The sequence below is a fragment of the Choristoneura fumiferana genome, chromosome 18, assembly GCF_025370935.1.
Source record: "Choristoneura fumiferana chromosome 18, NRCan_CFum_1, whole genome shotgun sequence".
Classification (NCBI taxonomy): Eukaryota; Metazoa; Arthropoda; class Insecta; order Lepidoptera; family Tortricidae; genus Choristoneura; species Choristoneura fumiferana.
Window position 1 is genome coordinate 14,281,869 of NC_133489.1, and position 11,939 is coordinate 14,293,807.

The following is an 11,939-nucleotide window of genomic DNA, read 5'->3' on the forward strand; positions in this document are numbered from 1 at the left end:
TAACTAACATTTTCTAGTAGCGCGTTTTGGAATTTTAGCGTAGTTGTTTCACATTTAAATAAAAATATGTGTACGTAATACTGAATGTGAATTCATACCTGTTGTACATGGTGTAGAAGGAAGCAAATTCGTAAACTCTCATTCTCGGGATGCTGAGTAACTCCGCAATCTTATGCATGGCAGATATGGGCACCCAGCCTATCTGCCGCTGCACTATATCCAGTGCCGCCCCTAGCACTGAGCGCTGCGCCCCTTCGGGGTAACTATTAATAAAGGCTGCTAATCTCTGAAAAAGAAATACACGATTAATTTAAGAGATACATAAATGCCATTTAAAATTGCATCTGTAGGAAGAGCATGATGCGTATACAATGTCTTGGCAAATTAGCGTTACTCAGTCAACATATGATATTTGCGAAGGTTGAGCCCTAAAGCGGAAGCTAAATATAATTAAATATTAATTAAAATTCATGAAAACAAGCGTTTTAAATTAAACAATGATAGCTCATTACAGCAATTTTAAGTTAAAATGATTAAAGACGCCGTTTGAAGTTCAACTGGGAAATAAATGACAATTCAAATCAGCTCAATTAACTTTTGTATTTGCTCAAGTCAAATTAATTGTGGGCGATGGTAAATTAACTTTGAAATGAATTATAAAATGAATAAAGAAACATCAAACGGAACTGAAGATTTGTTAGGTGCTTACTTAGCTCGGGTTTACCTATACAGTAATGTATGAAATAGATAATAGAAAAAGAGTTTAACTTATACCCGTTTATATCTACGCCAAACATTTATAAATACGATGCCATTTTACGTTCTGTGAAACAAAGACAAAATAAACTCTATAAGCGTCTCTTGTTTCAAAGCGAAACCAGTATTGTTTTGAAGAAACGGAGCACTCGATTAGATAAACACATTGGCTCACCGTCATGTTAGCCTGGGTGAACTCGAAGGGTGTAGCCGCGTTGTTATCGGTACTGTCTCTGTGAACGACTGGCTCCTCACTGCAAAATCTTGTTGTAGTTGAAATTCTACGAAACTGCGCCAACTGAAAATGAAGACTTTGCAGGAATTTCTTATATAGGTATAAACAATATTGCTGAAATATATTATCAGAGGCGTCACAGCGAATGTAGACGTTAACATTCATACACATGCACGCACGCACGAAGGCACGCACGCACGCAAGCACGCCTGGATGTGTCAATAGCTGTAGGCTTTGGTTGGAGATTTTGACTGTTTTAAATGGAGGAAGGAGTGAGGCTAAATAAACTGTGTGAATAAAAACATTCAATGTAGGCTCCATTACTTGGAATTTTACTTGATTTTACTAAATCGCGGGGCAGCATATTATCATGACGTGAACATCCGAAAAATAGAGTATTGTACAGAGGGCAGGTAAATTGAATGTTTGTAAATTGCCTCACTGTTTTCCTATAACCAAAATTCTATTGTTGTTTGTAAAGGTCGAAAGAATCCCAAGCATTTATTCGAACGTATCAGAGAACTGTTACAATTGCATTTTATTTAATTATTTATTTAATTAATGTCTAAGATTCATCCATTTGTTTAATTTTACAAATAATTGAAAATAGCTCAAACATTTTCACTTTCTAGTATTATCTTCAGCTATAAAGGTCTAAATCTTACTTAGCAATAATACACAATACAATGACTCTTTATTGTACACCAGAAATAGTATTAGGCAAAATCTAAATGCTTTATTAAAAATGTTGCTATTAAAATCTCTCAAAAATCCATACAGTTTAATAAAATAATACTAGTGTATAAATCATCATGCATAATTTAAAGCCAAACCTGCCTGCCTGCTGTAATAAACTGATGTAAAGTTTGCACAAATTACTTACGTTGGGTAGCCGGTATTTCTTAAAAGCAAGCATTTTTAATAAATTATAATTATATTGTTAGCCACCTATTGAATTTTATAAAAACGCAAATGTCAACAATAGTACCTGTATCTCAAGCAAATATCTCAAGTATGTCAAATAATGCAGCCATAACTGGCCAGTTACGGGGTATAGTTCTAAATTTCTGTTAAAAAGTAGAAACAAGAAGGTTTAAATATAGTCTAGATAAAATTTATTGAAGCCTTTATTGAAAGCCACCTTATAAATAGTACATTACTGCAGAGGCCATGAAGTAAGGGATTGATGGACGAGTTCGGGATAAAAGGAGTCCAGCAATCCCTGTTCTGGCCGAGGTTTGTATAGTGCTTTTCTCAAACAATGTGAGGAAATATTTCATCCATCCATCCATCCATCCATCCATCCATCCATCCATCCATCGCATCGCATCGCATCGCATGGCATCGCACGCATCGCATCGCATCGCATCGCATCGCTTCGCTTTGCATCGCTTCGCTTCGCATCGCATCGCATCGCATCGCTTCGCTTCGCATCGCATCGCATCGCATCGCAACGCATCGCAACGTATCGCTTCGCATCGCTTAGCATCGCATCGCATCGCATGGCTTCGCATCGCATCGCAGTATCGCAAATGCTTACAGAGTAGTGGTGGTTGGCTGTTCGTAATTTTTCCTTTGTCAGTTTAATGTTAGTAAGCAAAATTAAAAAGTTAGAGCAGCGGACAATAATGGATTTTCATACATACTTCATGGCCTAGGCCAAGAAGTTATGTAGGGAGGTGGTAGGGAGCCATAAATGAGAAACTTCATGTCTCCATTTCGTGACATTAACGCATACATTTCCGAGCATGTTTGAGAAAAATTATATTGAAAGGAATTTTACGCATCCACGGCTATTAAGCTACAGTAAATTTATATCTGTAACTAATTCGACATAAATAACACAAAATAGCATGAATAAAAGAATATGAGTAACTGCACTTTAACAAGGCATTAATATTATTATTATATAATAATAATATTATTAATTATATAGTCCCAGATTTAAATGAAAGGGTAAAATAGTTTTTGTCAAAATTTTCATTTCTTATCAAATATTACGTGCTGACTGTAAAAAAAAAGTCAATAAAAAGTTATTGACTTCACTTGTCTTCTTATTTACATAGCGCCATAATATTATAAAACCGAGATGCGAATTCCATTTGAAAGTACCGTTAGCACACAGTACAAACTGAATAAATATAATCATAAGTTAAACTACCTATGATTATGTCCATAGTTTGAGTGCAGACACATAGATAAGTATATAGATTAGAAGAGGAAGAAGAGAATAGAAATAGTAGAAAGATTTAAAAAGTATGCTTCATCGTAATCACTGTAATGTTGCCGAAACGTCGAGGTAAATATTACTCGTGTGTGTTAGCGTGATAAGTCCTGTGCGTGGTATTTTGACTATCAGTCACTACTTATTACTCTTCTTGGTGAATGCAGTGTCACTTAATTTATAAAAAATACTAGCGACCCGCCCCGACTTCGCACGGGCAAAGTAAAAAAAACGGCCGAGTGCGAGTCGGACTCTCGTACGAAGGGTTCCGTACCTATACAACATTAGACATTAGCATAAAACGGCAAAAAAAAAACGTTTGCTGTATGGGAGCCCACCTTAAAAAAATATTTTATTTTAATTTAATTATTTATTTTTAAAGTACATTTATACAAAATAAATATTCTGTGAATATTTCAAGCAACTACCTGTTACCGTTAAAAAAAATCAAGTTTGTTGTATGGGAGGGTTCATAGTCATAGATCATACTTATAGGCTCAATATTTTGCGATATATAAAGGGTTTTTGTTGAAAACATATAACAGTCTAAAAATCACTTACCAACAATAGTTTCTCAAGATGTGGGTGTGATGGTAATACTGATTGCTCTCAGAGTGATCCAACAATATATTTAGGCTTATTATTAGGTATTGCTTAAACCTAAAATTGGTTGAGATAAAAAAAATGTTTTCTATGTTTTCAACAAAAACCGTTCATATCTGGCAAAATATTGGTCCTATAAGTATGGTCTCAATCGATTCAGCGCAAAAAAATAAATAGAAAATGGCACCTCACTCGCTTAGTTTGTAAAATTTGCATTTCTTAAACGTTGGTTTTTGGTCTGCCCATACCCCCAGGGTAGGGCGCCTAAATTTTGGTAGGACTCGGCAGATCCTCATTTCTAGTGCCAAGATAAAGTTAGAAACAAAAGTTTCATTGATGTACACGTTTTGCCGCCAAACTACCGTATTAAGTCCCACTTTACCTGTGCTATATATGTGTAGTAGGTATGCGAGAACGTAGTGTAAAACATAAAGTTCTTTAGTAAACATTATAGCTTGGTAGCTCTTTAATTTTATCGACTGTTATTTTTAAAAAGATATCATATCTTTATATAAAAAGATAGAGCCTATATACGTATGTAAGTGAACAATTATGAATAAAGATAGGACAGTATTTATTTTAGTTTTATAATAGAAGTGTGTGAACGGACGCAATAATGTGGTTTAAGTTATTAGGTATGAACTGAAAATAAGGGATCCAGGGTTCACATAGAGGACGGCCTTAAATAAAAGCGCACCACACTTTAGCAGTAATCATAATATATGTTATACACCAGACTACTTATAGCTATTAAGATATCGGATTGTCATGTTTACTGTCATAACTGAAAAACATACTAAATAGGCGCAAACAGCTAGAAATAATTATTAACTAAAACGAACTAAGTTCCATACCGACAAAGAATAAGAAACAAAGTAAATACAGCAAATAAGACCTTTATTTGTGCAGCTACTATCAAAATTATTTCGACCGCAGACCTAACTAATCTCTTTCAATTATTTTGAGTAAAAAGGGTCCACAAGATCTCGCATAAAAGAATCCTGGAGCAGCGTGTCCAACTGAGATAGGGTAATTTAATTAATATTCAACATAGGCCACGTTGTTGTACACTCGGAACCCTTTGAAAGCCGTCTTGGGCCAACTAAAACAAGGCTGTATATACAATAATGTTCCATAGAATACAATTATGAACATATTTGAAGGAGTTTCAGGATAATTGGGTTTTGAAGGATATCTGTCTTTCATTATTATGAGCCTTGGGAAATGTATGACGGTGTTAGTGTTTTAAAAATTATCTCTGAGCCGAAAATGCCCAGGATACACGAGATGGTTTTTAAGCTATGGTAGCAAGCTAGCTAGTAACTCTAGCTTCGTGTATGTCATCGCCTGATTATAAAATCCATCAGATCATGAAATTCCTGAGCTTGTCATGTAAAACGCCGTCATTTCATGGTTTGGCTTGCTAACACCCGCCCGCCATAGCATTTAAAACTTATTGTTGTACGATTTGCGTAGCGACCTTTAAGCACATCAATCAAGTAGAGAACGAAAAGCCTATAAATTCAAAGCCCGATGCCACTCACATTCGACCACTAATTTCGTTCACGTGTCTTCCCCTACTAATAAATTCACCATTATTTATTCATCACGAAAATCTTCAAAACGTCATGCACATGCCCAAAATAACAGTTTTATACAAACTGACATGTGTGATTACCTATTCGATTTTCTAAGTTCTTATGGTTACAATGGATAATGTTTACCGGTAAATTCATATTATAATGTAATTATAATATAAAGATCAAACGCAAAGAAGCTCGAGAATATTCGGTCGTATACTCCAGGCCTACTGCAGCATTTTTACTTTTGTTTGATCTTTACCATTATCACTTGCTATATGGTATCTAAAGATACAAGAATTTTGGCTAATGTATATTTAGGCGAAATACAACAAATTATACTTACCTACCTTACTTTGCCTTCACTAATACCTTTCTTATATAGAAATTTATTTGTATTCGTTTGGATTTTTGCCAAGTTCAATACGTACAAAATTAGGTATAACAGACAAAGAAAGGTTTTAATGAATGTAAAACAAAGTATGTTAAATAAGTATATTTAGGATGTTACATGCTGGCTAGTATTTATTCATCATAATCATTTCAAGTCTCTATAAGTGGTACTGTGGAGCGCAGCCTCCTCACATCATTATCCTACCTAGGTGGAGGCCTGCCAGTGCTACGTCTTCCAGTTCATGGTCAGCACTCGATGACTCTTCTTCCCTAACGGCTATCTGTTGTATTTATATTTTATGTCATAAAATAAATAAAATAGGTAAATGATATTGTAACGGATAACTTACGTCTTAAACCGAGTTTAGCTCGACATGTTTCGGGCTATTTCGTAGCCCTTCTTCTCAGGAGCACGCGACTCGGCGGCTGCCGAAACACGCACACTACGCGCCACCGCTTTGCTCGCGCGAAACATGTCGAGCTAAACTCGGTTTAAGACGTGAGTTATCCGTTACAATATCACTTAATATGAGTGAGTCTCACGTTCATCACGTCACGTTATGAGTGAGTTTCATGTTCAAAAATAGTTAAGTAAATAAATGTGTTGTAGGTGGGGTTGAGAGAGAAAAACCATTTTCTTTTTTTTTTCTTTCTTAAATGGGTAGCATTATTTAGCTGTCGAAGCATAATCCCACAGAGAGATAGATAGACAGGTACCTAAGCAGATGTATCAGGATATATGTTCAGCATAGCGAAGCTCTGGTCACCATCTTTAGCTCTCTTCAAGGTTGGTTGATATGATAGAAATGACTACACTCGTGTTTCTCTTGTAAAGCCAATCTTTATTCAATTAAGGCTTAGATTAACATTGAAGCTACTGCACGGTTCATAAGTAACCTCGGTTGGGAAGATACCGGCAAGAAACTCAACGAGGTTTATGGTTTCAAAACAACACGTTACAATCGTTTTTGTCGTTACAATTCAATATCATACTATCTCGTCACTAATAATGGAACACAGTTACGCAAGATGCTAAGAAATTATCAAAACGCGGAGAGTTTTGTGCTTGCGTCCATATACTGTGCGGTCTACATTCAAAATCTCTTTCAATCTCAGAAAGAAGGATTGCTATTAGGAGCACAAGCACTACATATAAGTACCTACTGGAAATCACTAATAATTGACAATTAAGCTTAAAGCACTTAGTCGATGCAAATAAATCACGTTGCTTGCTCAGCACAGCTCCCCGTTTTATAACCGACATTAAATGCCATTCTGACGTCATATCGATCTACCCGCAGATTCAGTATGAATCAAACTCAGACCAAACCTTGTCAGGTATTTTACTTGGGGGTGGTCTGAGTTTGGTTCACATTCACATAAAAGAAAGAAAGAAAGAAAAAGAAAGAAGACATTTATTCACTAACACAGAAGACACACATATACAGCAAAATTAATACAAATTATATAAAAAAATTACAGAAAAACACATGAAAATAGTATATACACAATGTTGTGTGTCCCCGCGAAAGTGAAACGGTCGCTGACTCAGCATTATACTGAAGCGTTAAACGCCTGCAGCGCTGATTTTCTGCCAGAACCGTCTGTGACTCACGGAACGATACACAAATATAATAAATAAACCACTTACTTAAAGGTGCATTTTAAAAGAACAAAAAAAAATCAAACAATCATCAAAGTTAACTAACGATAGTTTGATCTTAAATTAAAATAAACGGCTTTTTTAAGAGTCACCGGTGTGGCCAGTGTAAAGACGCCACGAAAAAAATAAAAAAAACAATTACAAAAAAAATTGAGCCGACTAAAATCACAAAAATGAGTTAAAAAAAATAGCTATTCATTTAATGATTTATTCAAAAAATAGTTAATACTCTACCATAGAAATAAATCTAAACATGTTTCTCTGCGTGAGCTTTCTACTGCTCCGTTTGAAGGGGGTGCCAAATCGAATAGATAATAAATAGTAAATGAATGGGGTCCACTGTGGCTCTTGCTGAGGCACCGGGTTTAAAAGTTAAAAAAAAGACTTAAAAAAATATCCCCTAGAATCTAGGGCCTAGATCAATTAATACTGTTGAAATTCTGAATTAAAATAAACGAATCCTTGTTTGAAGTCTGTCAAAGTGCATTAACTCTAGCGGAAAAGGAGGCGTCTGCGTCGCGGGGCGTCTCCGGCCTCCTCGCAGCACCACAAAACGATTATAAAACGGATGAAAGAGTAATTACACATTTCAATATAAAAATGTGGCCATGTTCAATCATTTTACGTCATAAATATTGCAGTTACGGAGAAATTGGCGGCCTCATAAATTTGTAATTGTGGCAGTCCACATATGTATACCACAGCACAGGATTATTCATTTCAGTAATTTAGGTCAGGCAAATGGTTGACCAAATGAACTTAAATTCAATTAACTAATTTTTTTTTTTTGTTTTCTAAAGAATACATCGTGTAACTTCATTTACAGAACTGGAGTACAAATTAGCCAACGAAGACTTCGCACTTGACATTTCTATTGATATTTACATACATCGCAATCCCGTTGAAATGTAGGAATTATCTGCCCTATGTTACTCTTGCGCAATATCTACCTACATACAAAATTTCATCTAAATCTGTTCAGGCATTTTAAGCGTGAAATACTTAGTAATAAACACATACAAGCGCTCTCAAACTTTCCCATAATTTCAGTAGAATCAAACAAAAAGTTTGTATATATTGTATTGTACTATGGCGTCGAACAATATCACCGATAACAACACTTACTAAACGTTTTGCCGAGAATAGCTAGCCGACATAGCAATATCCAATGTAATGCTTTGATGAAAGCCCATCGAACATATTGGCTGTAAACATGCTCACATAACCACATCCCAAACAATTTGGAACTATTTGCAACTATGTTTTAGAGGGCCGCTTAAAAATAATAAGAGAGGTGTTTTGAAGGATCAAAAAGTTGTTACTGGGCACGGCCAATATTAACGGATATTGGAAAAAGATGGTAAAAGATGGCAGATGCCGGATCAAGTAGGCACTAATATTCCCTGGATGCAATATCGGGGTTCATTGCCATAAAACCGCTCGAAGCGAACATCTTGGGTACGTTATTGACCTCATAGAATTTTCCTGAGGAAGCAGATATCTAAGGCAATTTGAACATCGTAAATGATGTCTATCGATGTAACCCACTGACCTTTTTGCCTATATTCGAATATTTCGTCAAATACTTTAGGACGCTATCGCATTGAGTTGACGCATCGAAACATAAAAACCTCATATAGTATTAAATGCGATATCATTACCTATCCAATATTTATAATATAATTTATAGTTAAAAAAGCACTTATTCACAAACTTTTTTGCTTACGAACATATACTAACACAGTGAGTTAAATAAAAACGATATCATCAACGGTAACCGGTTCCATAAAAGTTCCAATATGTTACTCTTACATCCTAGACCTTCCAGAATTTTTATGAAGTCCAATTAAAATGGGGTATTATTTTGAGTTTATGTACACTTGATCTAGGAGTGCGATATGTAAGATCACAATTCTTATTTTAACACTGACTTGAGTTTAAACTCCAGATAAACAGTTTAATGTTTAATTATTCTCGGCTAGCAGTAAAAATAAAACTCAAATCAACACTAAGCCATCCGTTTTGATGGAACCCTAAAAACATCGTTAAATTTTCATGAGCAAATTTAATTTCTTGTTGACTGCGGCGTCCGCGCTCTCGTTAGATTGAAACGAATTTCCAATCAAGCCATTGACAAATACCAGTAACATGTAATACATACAGACTCGTAGATATAACTCATAGACCGTAAGAAGACCGTAAGATTATTGAAAGATTTTAAGTTAGATACAAAAGTTAAAAATATAGCTGATAAATAGGACAAATTAAAGGTAATATTGATAATAGCGCCAGCCTGTTCAAGGTCCGCCCGTGCTACCACCATCTTGATCGCTAATCCTGCGGTGAAGCAGCAGTGTTTGCACTGTTGCGTTTCGGCGTGGAGAGTAAGACAGCCGGTGAAATTACTGGCACTTGAGGTATCCCATCTTATAGGTCTCTAGGATGGCAACGCATCTACAATCCCCCTGGTATTGCAGGTGTCTATGGGCGGTGGTGATCTCTTACCATCAGGAGACCCACTTGCTCGTTTGCCATCCAGTCGAATAAAAAAATAATTAACACTGACCATGACCTAGCCAGGAGCCTGGCATATCAAACCTTGCGCAATACAGGATTTCATATGAATATCCAGTAGATATTCCATGCTTTGATTGACTATTGCCGTCTAATTAGTTGTGATAATTCAAATCAGTAAGTATTTCAAGTTTTTAGAGTATCCTAAAACAATAATATAGCTTGGAGAAAGGGAGATAAATATCACTAAGTAGAAATCCCGCAACAGCTAGGGTGTTTATCAGATCTTATAGACGAATCATCTCAATCGAGTACGTTTTTACAGGGTGTTTTATTGGGTAGGTACAGGTACCTACTCCACTCCAGTAGGTCTATTCATGGAGGAAGCATTATGCGACAGGTCACTTTAATTCAACATTTCAATAATTTTCAGACAAAACTTTTTTTTTTTAGACAATTCATACCAATTGACCTAGTCCCAAAGTAAGCTTAGCAAAGCTTGTGTTATGGGTACTAAGCAACAGATAAATATAAATATATTGATATAGATACATACTTATATCCATATTAAACACCCAAGACCCGAGAACAAACATTCGTATTTTCATACAAATATCTGCCCCGACACGGAAATCGAACCCGGGACCTCAAGCTTTGTAGTCAAGTTCTCTAACCACGAGGCCATATTTAAATGTCTACACTTAAGAACTCTATACTACCCACAACACATTTTTCGTGCCTAACAACTACACTAGCTCATAATTCGAATACTCTGCAAAAGACATGCAGGGGCCTAGGTCGGATAACGTCTAGAAAGTCGGACAGGGAACACGACAGGGCAGCGGGAGAGCGGGACTCAGGCTGTCCCGTTTCGCGCTACCTTGATACCCCACTTTAGTATAGTTTACTTTACACGGGTAGGTAGCAATGATTTTTGTAGGTATTGCTGATCGGAGTAATTCAATTCACAAGCGTTATTTTCTTCGTGATCATAATTTAAGACGGAGAAAATTGAAACATTCGAGTAAGTAACAACATACAGCTGCTTTTGATATCGCAAACTACATTTAAACATGGTGTTCACAATCATGCTATATGGTAGGTACTTACTACTAGCGTAGGAACTACAAGGTGCATGAGGGCTTTTTATAAACTGACTTAAAAAAAGGAGGAGGTTATAAATTCGGTTGCATTTTTTTAAATTTACTTATATTCAAAAAATTATTATTATTACGTGTAGGTAAACTTTCAGTGCTCTGTTCTCAAAATACATAGTAAAAACTACGAATAAAAAATACAAACAGTAACATTCACAGCGAACTGTTTGGAGCAAACATTTTGCAAGATAGCTGCGTTAGTTCAGTTTTTCCCATGTTCATGAAATTTTTTGTCGTAGGTACCTACAGACCCCATTATTGACAGCATTTATAAAGAACACGAACACGACTGGCCTCGTTGTATCAAGTTGTTCTAAGTACTTTCGGTGTTAGTTTTCATTTATTTTTACAAGTGTGTTTTAACTTGCAACGTACGTATATGTACTTATTATTACGAGTAACTGACGTTGAAAGAACCTGGCTAAAAATATTTGTTACAATAACCTGGTGTTTTCTTGTTTTTTTATAACCTTACAAGCGCTAAGATAATAGTAGAAAAGTTATTTATAATAAATGTAGGTTCTTACAAATACGAGCGTATTTAAGCATGGTCATCTCAATGACTACGAGTGCCCGAAAGCCTTGGGTCTTACAAAGATTTGGAGAACAACTTGAGACGATAGTACAAGTGATAAATTACTTGAACCATTTTCTGTGTCTCCAACAGAGTAGTAAGATATTAGCTCGACCGAAAATTAAAGGGATTCTTGAAATCATTCTATACGTCTTTAAAAAGTAACTGGCAGATAACTCATAGCTTGAACTACTAGATTACTGCTATATTTTTGTGATTGGCAGATAATTGCTTTAATTA

At 35.7% G+C, this 11,939-nt stretch overlaps 1 protein-coding gene across 1 annotated transcript in view; it reads right to left on the reverse strand.

Moving 5' to 3' along the window:
- Positions 1 to 1,984, reverse strand: part of LOC141437614 (NADH dehydrogenase [ubiquinone] flavoprotein 2, mitochondrial-like) — an 82,489-nt gene extending 80,505 nt beyond the window's left edge. The window contains exons 1-3 of the mRNA XM_074101060.1: positions 1,875 to 1,984; positions 932 to 1,054; positions 99 to 286 (exon numbers count right to left, since the gene is read on the reverse strand). Coding sequence (XP_073957161.1) covers positions 99 to 286; positions 932 to 1,054; positions 1,875 to 1,907 — 344 coding nt within the window. The 5' untranslated portion in view covers positions 1,908 to 1,984. The remainder of the gene's footprint in view (positions 1 to 98; positions 287 to 931; positions 1,055 to 1,874) is intronic.
- Between the last annotated feature and the right edge of the window lie 9,955 nt (positions 1,985 to 11,939).